Source organism: Carassius gibelio, chromosome B20, assembly GCF_023724105.1.
Source record: "Carassius gibelio isolate Cgi1373 ecotype wild population from Czech Republic chromosome B20, carGib1.2-hapl.c, whole genome shotgun sequence".
Classification (NCBI taxonomy): domain Eukaryota; kingdom Metazoa; phylum Chordata; class Actinopteri; order Cypriniformes; family Cyprinidae; genus Carassius; species Carassius gibelio.
Window position 1 is genome coordinate 9,000,177 of NC_068415.1, and position 21,334 is coordinate 9,021,510.

The window sequence follows — 21,334 nt, forward strand, 5'->3', positions numbered from 1 at the left end:
TCCCTCACATTAAGTGAAATAGAAATCATATTATAGAAAAATACTGTCAGAGATTGTTATGAGCTCCATAAAAGGACTACTGTAACAGAGTATGGTCAATGTTTCAAAGCTGCCTCTGTCCATCAACTAGTACGTCTAATATCTGATATCTGATTCTCTAAACATGTACTAAATTATAATAATTGCTGTGCCGTCTTTTGAAGCTATATATATTTCATCCATATCTGACTGCTGTAGTAACTCGCTATTTTTAGGATGATCTAGGCCTAGGGATTTGTTTCTACAGCTATATAAAACTGAGGATTCTACGTTAACTGTATCATATTAACATGCAATAATAATAATAATGTTATTAGTACAAATAAAACTAAAAAAATATTAGTTATAATTTAAGAAAAAATAAAAAAAAACATGCTATCTATCTATCTATCTATCTATCTATCTATCTGAGAGTGGCTATGATATACGATACATACAGTTCATAGTGCCATGAGAAATGGGAAGTTAAGCATGAATTACTAAATGCAGCCTCTGTTGAGTAATTCTTGCCAGTGACTCACACAAAGAGAGAGGGAAGAAAAAAAAACCTTCTTGAGTTTGTGTACTTTTGGGTGTGTCCTTCTAAAACGAGAAGGCACCTCGGGCAAATACCCTAGTCCCTCCTCTTTCAAGCGATAGTGGCAATAAAAGTATGACTACTATAGTAGTTTAACTCAGTGGGGCAATAAGGGAAGGTCTGTTTTATCGTTTTCTCCAGCTGTTCTTCTTCCGCAGTTTGCCTGCAATCTTCGGGTCCCGTGCAGTAAACATATAAATACGGTATACATCGCCCTTTATTATGTATCAGCTTATAAGGAAATTCGTGTTCACCGAATCGCATTGCATTGAAGAGGACAACACGAAAAGTTTCGCGGAGTTGTTTGAGAAGCTGGATGTTAACAAAGATGGGAAAGTGGATGTTTCTGAGCTCAAGACGGGCCTGGCTGCTATGGGCTTCTCTATGGGCAAAGGAGAAGCGCAGGTAATTCCAGTTCACCGGCTCACTGCATTTCTGTTGTTGACTCACTTATGTTATAGATCTTGGGTTTTGCTGCAGTATAAACCGCATAAACCAATAAACCACTTTAACAGGCTGTCGGGTTCCTATATTGTTCGCATGCAATATATGATGGGAAATTATGCATTTAGTGCCAGCCCACAACCTCCTCTTCTTCCTCCTCTAATAATATTTGATGCTATTTAACTTAGGAGTAAATATAGTCATGCTTTTCATTGCACATAGAAATAGTCACCAAATTATCAACATTGCCCTAAAATCTCAGCTGTCATTTCAGAAAGGGTTTTTCCAGTCATATACAGGTAATGCCATTTCCTGTCTTTTGCATGGAAGTGCACTTAGAGTAGAAGGGTGGGTAAAGACACTCCTGTACTGCTCATGCTCATATTAAACCTATGTTCCATTATCCTTTGACATTCCTTAGCCCTGAGACAGGAGATATAACCCCACCTTGAGACTCACTGTATCAAAGTTCAAAGACAAAGAGTATGCCAGCAAACTCATCAGGTCACATAGATACATTATAATTTTTAATAGTTTTGTCCATATTGATTTTGAAGAGAAATTTGCTCATCAAATTGCTCATTTGATTTGTGTTAACCTGAATTTCTGCATTGCACTGAAGTGTGAAGAAGTCTATGATTGCATCTAAATGACAACACAGGGTGGCAGTGTTTTTAAAGTTTACATTGATGTCAGAACAAACTGAGCTGGGTTTCTCTGTTTGAATTTGAAAATTAGGGCTAAAGGTTTTAAAAAAAACTACTATAATGTTGAGATGTCATTGTTTCCAGAGAATCTGTATTATGTGCAAAATATTAATGTTTACATTATATTTAGGATCTAGTACTCAGTGATGCAAATTTTCCAGGAATCTCATGGACTGTTTTTTTCCTCTCTTACAGAAAATTGTTGCCTCTGGAGACACTGATAAGGATGAAGGGCTGGACTTTGAGGAGTTTTCAAAGTATCTGAAAGAACACGAGAAAAAACTCAAACTGACCTTCAAGAGTCTGGACAAAAATCAGGACGGTAAGATTAAAGTATACGGTGTTATTTTTTTTGTTGTTGTTGTTGTTGCTTTTTACTAATCAATTTTAACTATTAAATGCATAGGATAATTTGTACCCTAAAACCACTCTGTGTTATAGCATCAAGGCATTGTAGACAACAATATAACATTCTGTAAAGCTGCCTTTGAACTGTGTATATTGTAAAAGGTGCTATATAAATAAATTTGACCTTAAGTCTTACATCCTGTAATGTAAATTCATTGCACATTCTGCTTTTGTTGATCATAAAATAATACAATAAATAACAACATTAATTGCATATGCAGGTTGCATTGATGCCAAAGAAATCCAGCAGTCACTTAAAGACATAGGCATAAACTTGACAGATCGAGATGCGGAGAAGATCCTCAACAGGTACTCCAAAGACCTGCTCACAACTAGAAGGAAATGAATGAAAAATTGAATGAAATGTCTATTGAGTTAGACTTAATTTCATTTATAGCAAAGCAGCCTAACTCACTGGATAATAAAGATTACACTCACTTTGCAAAATAGTGTGATAGCGTTTACTTATAAATGGAATAGAACATTTATGTATAACTCTGCAACACATTTGTTTTGTCAGTGATTAGTAAAGTGCACAGCATGCTTGTGCATAGTTTTTGCTTGTGAAATACTCATGCTTAATCTAAATAGTCCACTGATAAAGTATTGCAGAGGGCAAGGTTTCTTAAGATTTCTATAGTTATCATGAAGAAAATGATTATATATGATATACTCATTAGGCTTTAGGATAACTTTATCACTTACTGATCACTTACTAATCAAAAAGGAAGTTTTGATATATTTACGGTAGGAAATTTACAAAATATCTTCATGGAACATGATCTTTACTTAATATTGTAAAAAATATATAATATTGTAAAAAAAAAAAATATATATATTAATTTTGTCCAATACAATGTATTGTTAGCTGATGTTACAAATATACCCATGCTACTTATGACAGGTTTTGTGGTTCAGAGGCACATAGGACATTATAATCCAGGTTCACATGTCTTCTCTAATTTGACCCTTTGTTCTCCAGTATTGATGTGGATGGAACCATGTCTGTGGATTGGAATGAATGGAGAGAGCATTTCCTCTTCAACCCAGCAGATGACCTTCAGGAAATCATACGCTACTGGAAACACTCAACTGTAAGTTCCACACAAACATTATATCACATTTTGCATACATTACCATCTGATTTGAATCAGGTATCAGTTATGAAGATCACTAGATAGAGTGTGGTCAAACGATCACATATCATCGGCCCGGTCAGACGCCCGTGGAGTTGTCTAGCCAGGCACACAGTTCAGTAGCCCTGTAATCAGCTTGGCCAGCCATTTATATCCCTCGGTCAGTGGGAAGGATTGGGGAATCATTGGAAAAGTGCTGAGACCGGCAAGGTTAAGGAGTCTCTTGATTACGTGTCAAAAGTAAAGTGAAAGTGAGTGACACAAATTGCAAGACAACTTAGCATCTCTCAAATGTAGCTATATTAATAAGGACATTCTATAGACTTACATTGTTTAAAATAAAATTCATTATAAATCCTACTGATTACCTCTAACATAAACCAAAGCCCTGTAATAATACAGTGTTTTTGGTTGTCCATTTTTTTTTTATCTAAATCTTTTTCCGTTTGACTTAAACATTTTTGACTTAAAATAAAAATCACAAAGTCACTGATTGATTTTCTGATTTTTGAGCAGTCAGGTTTAGCTCGAGTCATCTCAGCCAATTGCAGCGAAGCTAATTTAAGACTGTCCTGTATTGGGATTAGCCCTGGATGTGTTTGTCATCTGACTGCTGCACTGGTGGAAGCGCAGCGAGGTTGGGTAGAGATGAAGAAGTGAATCAGGACTGTAATATTGTGAAGCGAGCAGGTGGAGCAGTAGGTCTTCATTGCAGTTGTCAGCGTCCACGGCTGGTGTCAGACGGGCTGGCAGCAGAGTATCAGCATGGCTTTGCTGCAGGAGCACAAGAGAGAATGGCTCATCATTGATTTTGAGGATGAAGAGGCTGTATATGTGATGGATGTAGATATGGTAGGTCCTCTGAACCAAATTATTTCATAGAGGCCAAAGCATTTTTGGCCCACTGAGCTGTAGCCCCAATGTAATGTATAAAGTGACAATGTGAAATTGTTTCATGGTAGAAATTGAGGTATTTTTATTTCTAAACTGCTTCATTTCATATAAAAAATGGCATAGTTTACAAAAAGTCTGTATGTAAATACATGGTTTATTTACTTACCCTTGTGTTGTTCCAAAATTTTATGACAAAATTACCAATGACTTTCATCATGTGGACTAAAAATACAGTGGAAGTCAATGGGAACCAAAACTGTTTGGTAACCTACATTCCTTAAAATATCTTCTTTTGTGGAAGAAATAAAGTCTTAGAGATTTGGAACGAAATAAGGGCAAGTAGATGATGACAGAATATTCATTTTTGAGTGCACTGTCCCTATTTTTATTAAAATGAATGTCACCCTTGTAAGTCTTTGATGCAGTACTGATATGTTACATAAGATGATGGCACTGATGCCATTAGATCACACCAACTTGGATTAGGGGCAAGGTTGTAATTAATTGTCCCTTGCGAATGATAAAACTTCAGGGAGTCAGTAACTGTGCTGTGTGAAAGGTTAAAGGTCACAGCTAAGCCAGCAACGAGGGCACTGTACATTCTACTTCTGCAGCTTTCATTTCATCCCTGATATTTGCCTTATCATATTCTTTGCATATTATATGGACAGTCACAAAATGTTAACAGGATATTATTTTCATATTTCAATCCAACACTAAGACAAATAACTTTTTTTCTCATTTTGAAGATCTCTGCAAATCTGAAATATATTTGACATTATGTATGGATCAGTGTGGTTTAATAAGTTGGTTAGTAACTAACTTCACCTCTGTTGTGTGCTAGGTGTTGGATATAGGTGACAGTCTAACTATTCCAGATGAGTTCACTGAGGAGGAAAAGACCACAGGCATCTGGTGGAGGCAGCTTGCTGCTGGGGGCGTGGCAGGGGCGATCTCTCGGACAGGCACCGCCCCCTTGGACAGAATGAAAGTCTTCATGCAGGTGCAGTTAAATACACATTTATACTTTAAAGTACTTTTCCTTATCTAATGTTTTTTTGTTGTAAAATATGCACTCATCCTTTAAACAAGATGCATTTACTTTAGACTAAAATTGTGTGAAGTGATAATAAAAAAGTATTTTCTGTAGTTAATGGAAATGCATCTTGTTTTAAAAAAAATTAGTGTAGTTTATTGGAAAACAAGACAAAATACTGATGAAGAAAATTATTTGACTGATAAAAAAACTGATTGCTTCAGTAATTTATGACTTATTGAAATTTAAATTGGCTGATACATATTACAATATTTATATCTACTTGAATGGAACAATGACAGTAAATCTATTCTTTTTTTAGGTTCATTCCTCAAAAACCAACAAAATCAGTCTGGTGGGCGGGTTTAAGCAGATGATTAAAGAAGGGGGCGTGGCCTCTCTGTGGCGGGGTAATGGAGTCAACGTCATAAAAATCGCCCCAGAAACTGCAATCAAATTCATGGCATATGAGCAGGTGAGAAAATAGAGAAAGAATATTTCCAGCTTTGTTCTTACATATCTAGTCTCAATATGAGACTGAGAAAACCACGTTACCAAGAAACCCACAAACAGTGAAAACCACTTCCACTTTTGCATTTTTCTTTGCAACGATCTCCCTTTTTATCTTTGAGCTATTATTTTTCCTGGTGAAGCAAAACAACTGATCATATTGGGTGAAATGTCAGTGTCTCGATATTAATTTGTAGATTATGGAACTGTTTTACTGAATAACGACACGGCTGTGATTTACAAAGGCCAAATTCCCATGTGACAGCATGTCAATGAGAGCTATTTTAACTGCAGCCATTCACAAAACCCTGGACTGGCAATCCGGTGTGGAGGAAAGAGGATGATTGCAATAGAGTAGATCGCATTTCCTTTACCTAATAAAAAGATTAACCCTATTTCAGTTTTGCCCGGATATGTTTTACATGCATAATGTGTTTTGGGTTGTGCTTTAACAGTATAAGAAATTGCTGACCAAAGATGGTGGGAAAATCCGGTCACATGAGCGGTTCATGGCTGGCTCTCTGGCTGGTGCGACCGCTCAAACAGCCATCTACCCCATGGAGGTGAGAAATTAGATCCATGAAGATGGAATATTCTATAGATGTTCTTTAAAGACAGTTCTTTAACTGTAGCCCTCAGTGGCAATAGTGACACATGGTGCACATTTGAAGGTAAATGATTATGATAGTAATATTTCTAATTGTAGGTAATGAAGACCAGACTTACTCTGAGGAAGACTGGCCAGTATTCTGGGATGTTTGACTGTGCCAAGAAGATTCTGAAGAAGGAGGGAGTGAAGGCCTTTTATAAAGGCTATGTACCCAATATCCTGGGAATTATTCCATATGCTGGAATAGATTTAGCAGTGTATGAGGTGAGTACAAACTCTGGAATGCTGTGAAATACAGTGGGGCTCGAAAGTTTGGGCACCCCTTGCAGAATCTGTGAAAATATGAGTAATTTTAAAAAAAATAAGAGAGATCATACTAAATGCATGTTATTTTTTATTTAGTACTGTCCTGAGTAAGATATTGTACATAAAAGATATTAACATTTAGTCCACATGACAAAAAAATAGCTGAAATTATTAAAATAACCCTACTCAAAAGTTTGGGAACCCTTGGTTCTTAATAATGTGTGCTGTTACCTGATGATCCAAGACTGTCTTTCTGTTTTGTGATGGTTGTGCATGAGTCCCTTGTTTGTTCTGAACAGTTAAACTGAGCAGCGTCCTACAGAAAAATCTTTAAGGTCCTGCAGATTCTTCAGTTTTCCAGCATCTTTGCATATTTGAACCCTTTCCAGCAGTGACTTTATGATTTTTGAGATGCATTTTTTCAGACTAAGGATATTTGAGGGACTCAAACACAACTATTTAAAAAGATTCAAACATTCACTGATGCTCCAGAAGGAAACAAGATGCATTAAGAGCTGGGGGGTGAAAACTTTTGGAATTTGAAGATCAAGTTAAATTGTACTTAATTTATGTACCGGGAAACATACAAGTATCTTCTGTTGCTTACGAAGGGCAGAACTAAATGGAAAAAAATTACATTTCGAACAAAATAAGACAAATTTGGCCATCTTCATCGTGTTGAAAAGTTTTCACCCCCCAGCTCTTAATGCATATTGTTTCCTTCTGGAGCATCAGTGAATGTTTGAATTTTTTTAAATAGTTGTGTTGGAGTGCCTCAGTTGTCCTTAGTGTGAAAAGATTTATCTCAAATTCATAAAGTCACTGCTGGAAAGGGTTCAAATATGCAAAATTGCTGGAAAACTGAAGAATCTGCAGGACCTTAAAGATTTTTCCGAAGAACGCTGCTCAGTTTAACTGTTCAGAACAAACAAGGGACTCATGCACAACCATCACAAAACAGAAAGACAGTCGAGGATCATCAGGTGACCACACACAGTACTAAGAACCAAGGGTTCCCAAACTTATGAGTGGGGTTATTTTAATAATTTCAGCATTTTTTTTGTCTTTGTGGACTAAATGTTAATATATTTTATGTACAATATCTTACTCAGGACAGTACTAAATAAAATATAACATGCATTTAATATGATCTCTCTTATTTTTTGAAAATTACTCGCATTTTCACAGATTCTGCAAAGGGTGCCCAAACTTTCGAGCCCCACTGTTATTTAAGTTTATATTGTCAGACTGCATATCTGTTTCTAAATATCATATCAAGTTCATATTTTCAGACTAGGTTACTGGGCATTTTCCCCCCAAGTTTTTAGGTTTTCAACCTACTTAAAATGCAGCAGATGTTTGCCTATTTGTGTGTAATATACATTTCTAAATGATTTGGCCCTTTTTTAAGAAAATTGGAATGCAATTAGAATATACTTTTCATTAGTGGGAAGTCGTGGCCTAATGGTTAGAGGGTTGGACTCCCAATCAAAGGGTTGTGGGTTCTAGTCTCGGGCCGGACGGAATTGTGGGTGGGGGGAGTGCATGTACAGTTCTCTCTCCACCTTCAATACCACGACTTAGGTGCCCTTGAGCAAGGCATCGAACCCCCAACTGCTCCCCGGGCGCCGCAGCATAAATGGCTGCCCACTGCTCCGGGTGTGTGCTCACAGTGTGTGTGTGTGTGTGTTCACTGCTCTGTGTGTGTGCATTTCGGATGGGTTAAATGCAGAGCACAAATTCTGAGTATGGGTCACCATACTTGGCTGAATGTCACTTCACTTCACTTAAGATATTTTAACAAATATACATTTTTTGCTTCAACTGGTCAAAAGTGAGAAAAACCTTTAACTGAATTTTTTAAACATTGGGTATTAATAATATAGGTAATCCTTACAATTGTTTCCCTTATTGATGGGTGGTCTGTCTGTTAACTAAAAAACTAAAACTGAAAAATTGTTTTCATTAAATGAAATAATGCTGATGTTTAATAAAATTTAAATATTAGGTGAAAAAGTAAAAGAAAAACACTTAAGTTTATATGAAAAATAGAAATGTTGCTTTGGCAACTAACTGAAATAAAACATGTTTAGGTTGAAGTACTCAAATGACTGCTAAAATGACTAAAATTAAATTGAAATTAAAGTAAATCTAAAGCTAAATACCTAAAAAATGTCAAAATTACTAAAAGTAAAATGATAACTGAAAATATTAAGATAAAATCAGATTCAAAAAATGAGTAAATACTATAGTAATATATAAAAATGACTAAATTCACACTGGTCTCTTGCTGATTGTGTCTATACACTGAATTAAAACAAGAAAAAGAAACTAGTGATGCTAAAACTAGTGTGCTATTACCTTAAAAGGCCTTTTTCAAATTTCTAATTCTGCAATATGGGACTGATTTGTCTATGCTATTTACTTATAAGATAACATCCTTTTTTTTTGTAAATGAAACATTTACTATTTTTCTCAAACAGACCCTGAAGAACGCCTGGTTGTCTAAGTATGCTAAAGACACTGCTAACCCAGGGGTGCTGGTTCTTCTCGGCTGTGGGACCATTTCTAGCACATGTGGCCAGTTGGCTAGTTACCCTCTCGCTTTGGTCCGCACACGCATGCAGGCCCAGGGTAAATATTCAGACCAGAAAATGCACAGGATTTGTCAATTTAGCTCTGTGATTTGCCTGACATTTTCCTTTTATTGTCTCCAGCATCAATGGAGGGATCGGAGCAGGTGTCCATGTCCAAGTTAGTGAAGAAGATCATGCAGAAGGAGGGCTTCTTTGGGCTTTACCGTGGGATCCTGCCCAACTTCATGAAAGTGATTCCGGCTGTCAGTATCAGCTATGTGGTGTATGAGTACATGAGGTCTGGACTAGGCATCTCAAAATGACCAATGTCTTGCATGTTTTAACCTCCTTTCTTTGAGAACACCCTCCATGATGGGACAAAATGTTTGTTGAGTAACCAAAGTATTTAAAATATCACAATGACGGTATCTTCTATTGAGGTTGGGGCCCAACCTAATTCATGTTTACACTGATATAGAATTGTACCTTTATATGTCATTTAATTAATTTCTAAAATATTTTACATTCGTCCCATTGTGAGCCAGTGCACTAGAATGTTTTACATTCAGTCTCTGTTTTACTGATAGATAGATAGATAGATAGATAGATAGATAGATAGATAGATAGATAGATAGGTAGGTAGGTAGGTAGGTAGGTAGGTAGGTAGGTAGGTAGATAGATAGATAGATAGTCAGACAGATCATGGAAATCTGCCTTTTTACATAAACTGTACCTAAATATATAGTGTTGTTTTTTTACGATGGGTCATAGTCAAGTCTTTACATGCTGCAATCAGTACTGTTTGTATTTGTCCTGTGAAAAACCACTAAATACACACAGTAAAACAATGAACAGAGAAACATTGCAAAATGGGAACCCACATTATGACATAAAGAGCTAAATGTGCCTTATATTATTTGATTGATCTCTGTGTGGGTTCCTGTACTATACATTGGAATTACAATTTACATTTTTGTGTTGCCTTTATGCCCCAATGTTTGCTTATTTTAGAAACTCTTGTTTATATTAAAGGCTGTATTTTAATAAAGTGTGTTCTGATGTCTCATTGCACATATTTTAAAGAAATTAATACTTTTTTTTTAAGCAAGAATGCATTAAATCGAACCAAAGTTACGGTAAAGACATCATTTTACAAATGACTTCTGTTTCAAGTATGCTGTTCTGTTGAATTTTCTATTCATCAAACAATCATGAAAAAGTATCTTTTTTTTTCAACATTGATAAAAGGAAATGTTTCTTGAGCGCTCAAATCAGCATATTAGACTGATTTTCTGAAGGATCATGGGACACTTATTAAAGACTTAATACTTGGTGTAACCTAGGAGTAACTGTATTGTGCCATCTGCTGGTGTAAAAACACATTATTAAACACAACAATTAGGACATTTGTATGAAGAGATGAAAAATTATTTTAGATTTTTGTTCAATTAAGACATAAATATTGTTAATATAATCAAGAAATACAGACAAAAAATACACAAAGAGACCTGTACGATTCCCTTTTTATTAAATTGTCCCTTTTTGTTTTGAGTTTCCTCATCACCTTTCCCTGAAATATGCATGCATTACCCACTATTAACAACCATAACTCAATTAACATTGTTTACAAAGGGAAATTAAAATCAAATTGCATTGCTACCAATATTTTAAACCAATGAAATTCCAAAATTACAAACCTCTCTGAGAATTATTTGATTGTCATAGAACACTGAGTGCAAGGTTGACTTGAATTGACCCATGGCTCTCTTATGTCATCATAACATGTGCATGCCTGACCTAATGACAGCAGCAAACAGGTGTCTCAAACAGATAATACATAATATACAGAGCAAACAAAATGGCACCAGATCATTACACATATACAGCAGTAACCCCAGGACTTCTTGCACTATTGTGGAATACTGAAATAATGCAAATGACAGCGTAATTCATGTGGTTCATGCAAGAGCAACAGGCTTTGAAACACACACGGTTAGAACAATAAAGCTATGCATGTGTAGCGTAATGTCTCTCACAATCTACAATTAGCTAAATTGTCTGCAATATCTGACAAAATAAGTTATCTAACTCGTTAACTTAACCTATTAAAAAAAAGAACAAAACAAGAAAATAAAAACAAAACAAAACACATACCAAGTAACAAAGTAAATGAAAAAAGTGAAACAAAACAAAAAAAACAAATAACAAAAGAAAATAGATGAAAAGAAAAACAAAACAAACAATCAAACAAAATAAAGATAGTCCATTAAGAGCTGATGCAGCAAATAGAAATATAAAACAGATTTTCATCTGCCATTTTTTGGACCAAAAACCAAAAAGTAATAAAAACAAAAATACTCTCCAGTACAGGAGAAGTATACATCAAAAACATAAACAAATGAAAAAAAAATCTAAATAAACATTAAACAATAAAAGGAAGAAAACTAATTATTATTTATTTTAAATGTACATTAGGTTTAATAGGACAAAACACAGCAGAGGGTTAGTTCATTTAAAGCAACAGACTCAAACTTTGGCAATAACACAAAACAAACAAACATCTCCTTTATTGGGATATTCCAATTTCAAGACTTCAGTAGCAGGCTGATTGAATATTGCACCGTTCTTCAGCTCGTCCCTGGGGTGACTTTCATTTACAGTGTAGCAGGTCTAGCACTAGGCTGGTAGCACAGTATCATTGCACGCTAACTGTGTTGCTGGTTCAATATAAACCCTGACACTAAACGCAAACCAATATGATGTTTCTTTGGTCGAAGACATTATTGCTAGTCCAAACATCAATAATACTAATCTAGTCAAATGCAACTTTGAGAGCTTTTGGTGGTTTTTATGTAGTTTATTAAAGCTAACTGATAGTTCTAACTGAGTGACTGATAGCAGCACTCAGTCTAGAGTCTGTTCTGCGGGACACCTGTAGGAGGCGCTGTCTGTCACTCCCCTGTGCGGGCCACAAGGCTGCCATTGGTTCCTGCTGATCCTGAGTGTGAGGGGTCACGAAATTCCAACCAAGAGAGGAGGAATGTTGGAGGGCGGCTCCTGAGACCTCACCTGAACAAAGAGTGTCAGATAAAAAAAAAGTATAATCACTAATACTGAACTGTGCCATTAGAGGACATTTTTTTTTCTTTTTTAAGATTATGCATAAACAAATAAACAAAAGCTGCTTCTGTAGTTTCACTCCAGCATACAGTGTGATGACTACGTTAATGTCAGGTCTGTCTGACTAGTCTCAAAATGAAAAGAGCGGAATGACATGATCAATTCCCATCTGACTTGACTGGATTCTCCTCAGTTTAGGTGCACGACACATCATGCTGATGGTCAGCTGTCTGGTTATGTGAGATTAGGGCATGCATGTGTTGCAAACACATACACACTATCACACACGTATACCCAGAGCGCTGTACCTCTATCAGACCAGGAAGGAGTGGATGGGACCGAATAGAAGGATGAAGGGAGAGGGGTGCAGCCTAGACAGGCAATCTTGAGTTCATTCTTCTGGAATAACTCAGAAGACATAGAAATACACAGGAGAAGGAAAACAACCCGATGAGAAAGAACCAGAGACTGTCTATTCAGCTAAAAACCATCCAGAGACACTGAAAAGCCATCTGGGCTTGGGTTGTGCTGATAGACTATAGTATTATGTATCGACGATAATTAAGAGTTATTGCATATGGTTGATATCTATAAAGTCGATTATTATTATTAGGCTAGTATTTTTATCTAATTAATTTTAGGGCTTATTTGTCCCATTGTATTGTTTTTAACACGTTTTACAGCATTGCACATTATAACCAATCCCACATGATTCTGTTGAGCTCATGAATGGAATAGCCAATCAGAGGCATTCAGACGAGTCATCGCTCAAACACCAGAGTTTTGCTGATGAGTGTGCATGATCGCTGACTGAATTCTGCTATCTCGCAAACTCTCTCATCATAAACAACAAGTGTCGATGTACGTGCGAAGTGAGTTTAAGAGATAGCTTCACTGATTATAACAAGTGTTTTTTATAATGCACTATAGTGATGATGATCTATGATAATGTAAATGTTCTTTGCTCGTTTTCTGTAGCTGAAGGAAATGTAAGCATTATAATTAGTAACTTACAATAGTTTTTATTCAATTGCGATCATGTTAAAAATAAATTCAGTCATATTAAAAACATTTTGCGACATGACATCCATATGCTACTTGACTGAAAAAAATATAGTATAATGTGTAGTTAATAGATTACACTAACATAAGGCTGCTTTTAGCCTGTGTATCGTGATCTCAGATATAACTATGGAGTGTATCGCCCAACACTAATCTGGGCTACACATATTTGAGTGTGTAACAGAGGAAACTTGTTTTACAAATAAAAACATGCCCGAGATTGTAAAAGAAATGCAAGTTTGAATGATAGAAAAGACTCACCTCTAGATTTGAGCGAGCTTGTTTCAACACATCTCGTGTTCTTGACACTAGAAATAAATTAAAATACAGTGAAGAGAAGAACAATAAACATCAACACAGAGAATAGAGGGGAGATTAACTCACATTGATTGACAATGAATTGCTCCATGCTGTCTTTAGTGCGACTGGAGGTCCTTAGGTTCTCCATCGTGTCCCTGAGGAGCTGCTGTTGTTCTGACAACTTACGCCTCAGTTCGACAACCTCTTTTCTCAAATGCTGCTCCTACACAAACACATTTATAAGAAACCTTTAGGATTACAAAAACATCCAACATTCAACATTATGTAAATGGGCGCTACTGAAAACTGTCAATGTCACCACAAATTTCTCTAATAGGTGCATGCAAAATTATGTCTCAGGAGCACAAAAGTGGGTCTCCCCTTTAACCTTTTTGAGCTGCTGGGCTGAGGTCTCAGTGCTGGGCAGAGCCGCCCTCCAGAACATTTTTAAGAGAGAGCTTGTCTCCTCCAGAATCTGCTTCAGTGTGTTAGTGCTGGTGTGCAAGTTCCTCATATAACCCTGTAGAGAGAGACCACGTGTGAATGACAATTCATTTGGAATATTCAAACATTTTAGCAAGTTAATTGAGTTTTTAATTTCAGGAAACCATTACATTAAATGTAGTAAGTGCATTTATTAGATTAAAAATGATCACACACGTTTAAATGAAAATGAAATAAAATAAAATATTCACTTAGTTTATTAAGGCACAAAATATTTTTTATATTCAGTCTCTAATGTGTTTTTTTATAAGAAAAAAATCACAGCCATTCATGGCCATAACAAGTACATAAATTAACAGTTAAAACAATACCACAAATCTACATTCGAAAATTGTTATGTGTTTATGTTTAATTATTTGGAAATAAAACTATATACTGATTTCAAAAAACACTTTTTGTGACTATTTAGTTTGACTCATCTTCTGCAATACAATCGTAATTTAAGGGTTTTTCTCAGAAAATAGTGGTATATACAACTGATTCCCCTACCCTTTGAATTAAAATATATTTAAAATATTGAGGATTTTTCAATACTTTATACATTTATTTACATCTTCCTGGTTCAGTGATGCTGGTTAATTTTTAAATAGAATATTTCACTTTTTTAGTGAGTGTTTTAGTTTAACTGTTTTTATTTTAAAAATATTTATTTTCATTTTTAATAATTTTTAATAATCAGCTTTTCCCCTGATAAATGCAATTAATTTGATTATTTTAATAAATTAATCATCATACCCTGCAATTAATTTAATTACATTTTTTATCATTTGACATTCCTGCTAAAGAAATATATATCTCTGAATTATCTCTCCACTCATTATTGCACCAGCCTTTCATCTTAATTCAGATCTATATTCTGACCTCTGGTAGGTTAGGTGCTTCTGTGCTGGACTGCAGGGCTGCTTCTATCCTGCGGATGACAGTCTTCCCTTCCAGTAGCTGCTGCTGCAGGGCACTGAAGTCATCCACGTGACCAATCATATGACGCCCAGTCTTGCAGGCGAAGGAGCCATCAGGGACCTCAGCACCAGACCTAGATGAGTCTAATCAGAAGAGACGCATTGATTAATCGGTTCACTGTATCTTGCCCTTATTTGAGTGAATTGTATCTCTTTTATAAAGCATCATAAGTGTTTAATATAAAACTCTTACCACTAGCAGAAGACTTTGGCTCATCTGTTTCCACAGCTGGTGAAGCAGGGCTGGAGAACCCTGTATCTCGAACAGGAGGAGAATGTGATTGGTCTACAGCAGACAGTGAGACCAGGGTCAATTAAAATATTTATAAATATGTCACAATTCATCCACAAACGTGCAAATTGAAGTCATGATTGATTATTATAATTAGTTGTCTCACCGTGGAAGAGCTGTTTCCTGGCTGAGGGACTGGGCATACACCGGTCCAGCCTCTCTCTCAGCTGCTGCTCCAACAAATGTATGTTAGACTCTCGCTCTCGTAGGTCAAAGGTCAACCTCGATCCTGAGCCTGCAGCAGTAGAGGGCACAAGACAGTGTAATACTCTGCTTATACAATCCAAAGCTGGTTGCTCAAGACTTGAGCTGTAATTGTTTAATCTAAAAAAAATTTCAGTTATTTTAAAATATTTATTTAGTTTGTAAGGCAAAATGAGCAATATTTGATGGCTTTGATTGAGTTTCAGACAGGTGCAATTGTTTCTTACCTGTGTTGCTCTCAGTAGTGCCACAGACTCTCTGATACACGTGTAGTTCACACTGCAGAGTGTGCACTAGACATTGACACTCACTCAGCTGCTGCTGGAGAACATTCACTTCATGCTGTAGCCTGTTCACAGACGATACACACCAATATTATTCAATGCAGTCTGACACATTTTTGTCAAGAGCCAAATCTCAAAACTACTAATACATTTTCGAGAGGATACAAAGGGGTATTGTAGTCTGACACTGTACCTGGTGCTGTTGTCCAGACTGTTCTGTTTGTCTTGTTTGAGCTGGAGTACTGCCTGAGCCTGCTCTCTAACCTGAGACTGCAGCTGTCTGCACTGAACCGCCCACTGGTCCGCCTCTAGCTCCGCCTGCTTCAACTGGCCACACCCAGACAGCACCGCCTTTCTCAGCTGCTCCATCTCTTTACTGGCGTCTGCATGTGAAACAGACACAATAAAACAACACCTTAAATATAACTGAAAATGTTTAATAATATATATATTTTTTTGCAATTTCCAAGATGAATGCCTATATAGAATGAATACTGTATATGACTATTCCATTGTCAACGCTGACAAGAAAATACGCTTAATTATTTATTTCTAATGCACCTGAAGTTGTTGTAGTACTACTGATAGCATTACTTATGAACATAGCAGGACTAAAATTCTACCTGTCCTGGCCTGCTGGAGTTGGGTTTGCAAGGCATGATTTTCCTCTTTCAGTACTCGAATCTCATTGGACAGTTGAGTGACAGAATCAAGGCCTTGGATATAGATGTTAGTGGGCGCTCCCCCTGCTAGTGAAAGGTAGGAGAAAATATACGTACATTTGAAACAGACAAGCTAGAACATGCACAAGTATTACAACATAAACACACTGATTGGGTTAATTTGATTGTGTGAATCTCTGACCTCCGTTTCGCCCAGAGGAGGCCAGTCTCTCCTCCAGCTGTTGTCTCAGACGGTCATTGGTCTGGATAGAGTCTTCTAGACGCCGTCTCAGAGTGCGGATCTCTCTTAAGTGTTCTTCCATTAAATCTGTGCCTAAAGCATTGAATAAAAAAAAAAAAACACACAGTATAAGTTTTACAAAACATTATATGGCAACAATATTTTAACATTATAATTGACTCTGAGATTTAACCTGTATGGCCTGACTGATATCCAGAGGAACCAGAGGAAATGTCTCCATACGTGCCTGGTCTTAAAGGTCTTGGGCCATACATCATATCCCACATTGCACTACTTTCCAGAAGGCTTGCCCCTGATTTCATAGCGGGACTGGTGTGCTGGCTGCTGAAAGGTGACTGTTCGAAGGCATGATGGGATAGGGGGTGTAAGCTGCTATGGTCAGGCTGAGTATGGGAGCCCAGTGGAAACGCAGGAAGGGGTTTGATCTGAGGACCATGGTAGCCTGTACCGGGATAAGAAAACATTATTGGAGACAATGTAAAAAATATATATACATTACCGGTAAAAGCATTTGGGGCTCACCAAGACTGCATTTATTTAATCAGAAAGTACAGTAAAACACTAATATTGTAAAATAGTATTTCAATTTAAAATAATGGCTTTCTATTCTTTTTTTTTAGAATGTTATTTATTCCTGTGATAGTAGAGCTGAATTTTCAGCAGCCATTACTCCGTCACATGATCCTTCAGGAATGATTTTAATATGCTAATTTGGTCAAGAAACATTTCTGATTGTTATGAATGTTGAAAACAGTTTAATAATTTTGTGAAAAATGTCTAACGGTTTTCATAACATTTTTAAACTGCTTTCAACATTGATAATGTTGTTGAATTTGTTGAATAGAAAGTTAAAAAGAACAGGATTTATTAAATCTTGTAAAAATTACTGTCACTTTTGATCAATTTAATGCATTCTTGCAGAATGTAAGTTAATTTATTTTTAAAAAAGCAGGTTAAAAAAATGAGTAGCATGATGAAGATGAAAATGTGAGCGAAGCTACCACACAATGTATGAAAATTTACGTGCAACTAATAACATTTTGCATGCTATCTTTTTTCATTAGTAAATCATCTCTTCAGTTCAATCTTGTATAAAGGATGTTTAAATATTTTTACTGGGAAAGTACAGACTAAATGATTTAAGCATGCATATTAGTGATTCAACTTTCAACAACTGCATATTGCATCAATGACTTCTTAGGTTTGTTTGACAAAAAGTTTGTGTTAATTTCTTTTTTTTTTTTTTTTTTTATCATTCTCTGATTTCTGTTTAGCAAAAGCATTATTCCAGTTAAGGTTCAAATCTTGCCAATACTGATTCATTGTCACAATTAGTATGAATCATTCTGTGCCACACACACTCAGATGCAGGCTCACTGTTCCCAAGCTGTCTCTGGAGCATTTGAAGCTCTTGGTGAACCTCTGCCAGTGAAAATCCCCCACCATAAGGGTGACGGGTTCTCAAGGGTGGAGTTTGAGGATCAAACAAAGGTGGAGAAGACATTTGTGGACAGTGCAGTGAAGTGGAGAAAGAAATGGAGCTGGACAGAGGTACAGTAGAGAGGCCTGATGGGAAAACATAGAGAAACAGCTACAGGTACTTCAATGAGTGAGACTTTGTATGCCTAGAAGCAGGCTATAAGCTGGTCAGGGCATATATAGATAAAATAACATTGTTATGAGAGATACTAAAAAGGGCATGTGCGATTTGGTACCCCTCACTCTTCCTACCTGTCTGTGCCTGGGTTTCCATTGGCCTATGTGGTGTGCAGTGCATGCTGGGACAGGTGTTGGAGGAGGACTGGTGGCTGTGTGATGAAGTGATAGATGGTGGATTGGATGGATGTAATGAGGCTGAGCCTCTATGATCACGTGAGTCTAAAACAAAGCAGGCAGACAATAAAAAAGGTGGATGAGAAACTAACCTGAAGAGGACGTGATAAAATATTGAAATTTGATGTTAATAGTCAAAAACCTGTGACACTTCTCGCTGCCTCCTCTTGGCCATATTCGCTGGGAGCATCTAGTTCGGAGCACAGCTCTAGATCCTCATTGGTTGAGCCGTGGTCATCTGATACAAAAGAGGTCCTGTCTGATTGGTCGGTGGCCACAGAAAGGGCATGACTGCTAGTCGGCGTATCCGATCGTTGCTGCTGGTCAAGTTTGGAGCGTAGTGACTCAATTAGCTTGTCTTTCTGTTGTAGCTCCTTACTTAGCCTGAGAACAGACAAAAATGACATTTAGCAACTGTTTAATGTACAGTATAGTTTAGAGGAGCAGTGGCTTTGGACCAATCCGTTTACACAGTGGACAGGGCTACACAGCAGCAGAAATATAAACCAAGTGATCAACAAAACATCCTGTTGCTTTATGTAGTCATGGCTAGTTACTCTGGTTATTACTAAAACAAACAATGAGCACAGTCTGCAAACACAGGATATCTGTAATTATGTTGTCAGAATATAACCAAAATTCTCACTTTTCAGAATTAATTCAAAACAGTAGTAAAGTCTCCTGCAATTTACCACTTATGATTACTTTTGTTAATGTGCCATACATGTGATGAAGCAACTGGGCCACGCTTCTCCTTTTCTGTAGGTCAAAACTGCAAAACTAATACATGCAAATGTCAGGGTCTGATAAAAGTGAGTTTTGGGTTTATTATGCTTATGTGGATACAAATTAAGCATGTTGTACATGCAAATTGTCACCATATTTTGTTTGCCATGTGCCAGGTGTGTCCTGCATGCTGGGCATTAGGCTAATTTTGTACCAACAATTCATTCCAAGCTGGAATAATTAGGACCTGTTTTTGTTCCGTCAGTCCCAAAACACACACACACGTACACACACGCACACAGTAGCATCCTACCAGTGTGTGCCACCTCTCTCACGTGCTCATTCTCCAGTTACATTTACACACAGCCATATGCACCAAAATTGAACATGACCAGAACCAACCAACAAAGACACCTGTCTTCTAACATCCTGATTGTGAATATCATGAGACTGATTTTAAAACACACTACATATTCACCTACACTATACATAATAGAGCACCTCATGTAAAATGCACAGATTTTTTTTTTTTTTTTTTGGGAAGACATTTTTTGCTCAGCAAGGATGCGTTATCAAATGTGTAAGACATTTATAATTCAAAGTTCATTTGAACTTTTTATTCATCAAGGAATCCAAAAAAATACCAAATTGTAATAAAATTATTAAACAGCACATATATGTGAACATTAAACTTAGATAATTATAACAAATGTTTTTTAAGCACCAAATCAGCATTTTAGAAAGATTTTAAAAAGGATCATGTGATACTGAAGACTGTAATTATGGCAGCTGAAAATTTAGCTTTGCCATCACAGCAATAAATTACATTTTTACGTATTTTAAAATGGAAAACAATTGTTTTAAATTGAACCAATATTTTCAGTGTAACTGATTTTACTGTATTCTTTAAGGAAATCTTAAACTGTAGAAAAACACAAATATTGCTTTAAATAGTTAAGTTTTAGGATTTTCTTTCACCTACATAAAACACCCCAAAGCTCTTACTTCTCCATCTGTCTGTGCAGCATTCTTTTCTCCCTTTCTGTCTGCTTCTTGAGAATGACCAACTCTCTCTTCTGCACCTGCCATTCCCACAGAGAGAAGGAAAAGAGGGAGTCGCGATACAGGGGGCTGCTTTTGGACAGCATGGACCTCCATAGCGGAGCCATGGCCCCCCGACCTGCCTGAGTCCTTATGCTCCTTTGAGACGTGATCACAGCCACTTCATCCTGACCTTCCAAACACTCGGCTGGCTGGGAAACACAGAGGAGCAGGTCAGGGGCTGAAGGACCGGCAGCCGATGTAGCGCCTGTCAACTGGGTCTCCGTGATAACTGGGTTGTGATCATTCGTGTGATGAAGGCTGGGGGGTTTGCCCAGATTGCGAGTAGTGATGGGGGAGGAGTTGGGAATCTCCAGCAGGCAGTTGGATGACGAGCAACGCAAATCCCGAGATTACAAATCCCAAGTGCTGAGAGACAGATCTGTTTATTCCCAACCTCAACGGAGAGTTTTAATACATCCACAAATGCAGAAATACCAGCTGTTTTAACATCCAGCATGGTCTGGACTTTCCAAACTTCTCTTCCTTTTCAAGTCCTTGCTCGACAACAGATCAAACACATCCTTGCGGAACTAATATTCACAAATTCAACTTAAAAATTCCTCAAGTCCTGATTTCAAAGAAACAAAAGCCACTAGGGTTGAATGTTCAGTAAGTCCTTCTCAGAAACCAGTTCCTCTGTGCTTTTCTATTTATTCCCAAAGGAGGAAAAGGGTCATCAGAGTGTCTTCCTGAAACGTAACGTCCTTCCCCATGAGCTCTCAAACACAACAAACCCTCATGGTGAAGTGCGCGTGTGTGTGTGTGTGGTCCTTGCCGTT

At 37.0% G+C, this 21,334-nt stretch overlaps 2 protein-coding genes across 26 annotated transcripts in view; one reads left to right on the forward strand and one right to left on the reverse strand.

Annotated features, from left to right (window-relative positions):
• The first annotated feature begins 627 nt into the window (after positions 1-627).
• On the forward strand, positions 628-10,291 carry slc25a24 (solute carrier family 25 member 24). 7 transcript variants are annotated; one of them, XM_052585941.1, is made up of 11 exons: positions 628-1,021; positions 1,963-2,089; positions 2,397-2,484; positions 3,158-3,269; positions 5,050-5,208; positions 5,564-5,716; positions 6,207-6,314; positions 6,458-6,625; positions 9,151-9,301; positions 9,385-9,878; positions 9,911-10,291. In XM_052585941.1, exons 1-10 carry the CDS (start codon positions 839-841, stop codon positions 9,564-9,566), a joined length of 1,431 nt encoding a protein of 476 aa, XP_052441901.1. In that variant the 5' UTR covers positions 628-838; the 3' UTR covers positions 9,567-9,878; positions 9,911-10,291. The 7 variants fall into 7 exon arrangements, with proteins under 7 accessions (XP_052441901.1, XP_052441903.1, XP_052441905.1 ...); XM_052585943.1 differs by having other exon boundaries at positions 9,915-10,291; XM_052585945.1 differs by having other exon boundaries at positions 9,919-10,291.
• Positions 10,292-10,754: 463 nt separating this feature from the next.
• Positions 10,755-21,334, reverse strand: part of pde4dip (phosphodiesterase 4D interacting protein) — a 59,795-nt gene continuing 49,215 nt past the window's right edge. For 4 of the 19 annotated variants that reach the window (XM_052585933.1, XM_052585934.1, XM_052585923.1 and 1 more), the window contains 16 exons: positions 18,868-19,109; positions 18,624-18,770; positions 18,252-18,458; positions 17,065-17,334; positions 16,833-16,964; positions 16,592-16,717; positions 16,162-16,351; positions 15,912-16,033; positions 15,587-15,715; positions 15,382-15,474; positions 15,091-15,272; positions 14,114-14,245; positions 13,810-13,948; positions 13,687-13,733; positions 12,672-12,762; positions 10,755-12,312 (listed from right to left, as the gene is read on the reverse strand). In XM_052585933.1, the coding sequence (XP_052441893.1) occupies positions 12,110-12,312; positions 12,672-12,762; positions 13,687-13,733; positions 13,810-13,948; positions 14,114-14,245; positions 15,091-15,272; positions 15,382-15,474; positions 15,587-15,715; positions 15,912-16,033; positions 16,162-16,351; positions 16,592-16,717; positions 16,833-16,964; positions 17,065-17,334; positions 18,252-18,458; positions 18,624-18,770; positions 18,868-19,109 (2,452 nt within the window). In that variant the 3' untranslated portion in view covers positions 10,755-12,109. The remainder of the gene's footprint in view (positions 12,313-12,671; positions 12,763-13,686; positions 13,734-13,809; positions 13,949-14,113; positions 14,246-15,090; positions 15,273-15,381; positions 15,475-15,586; positions 15,716-15,911; positions 16,034-16,161; positions 16,352-16,591; positions 16,718-16,832; positions 16,965-17,064; positions 17,335-18,251; positions 18,459-18,623; positions 18,771-18,867; positions 19,110-21,334) is intronic. The other 15 variants (XM_052585936.1, XM_052585940.1, XM_052585926.1 and 12 more) reach the window with 9 other exon arrangements.

Excerpts from the sequence above, each read along its gene's own strand:
- slc25a24 (XM_052585941.1), top strand. The coding sequence starts at position 839 with ATGTATCAGCTTATAAGGAAATTCGTGTTCACCGAATCGCATTGCATT. Across the intron at positions 1,022-1,962 it reads TGGGCAAAGGAGAAGCGCAG|AAAATTGTTGCCTCTGGAGA; the intron begins GTAATTCCAGTT and ends CCTCTCTTACAG. Across the intron at positions 6,315-6,457 it reads CAGCCATCTACCCCATGGAG|GTAATGAAGACCAGACTTAC; the intron begins GTGAGAAATTAG and ends TTCTAATTGTAG.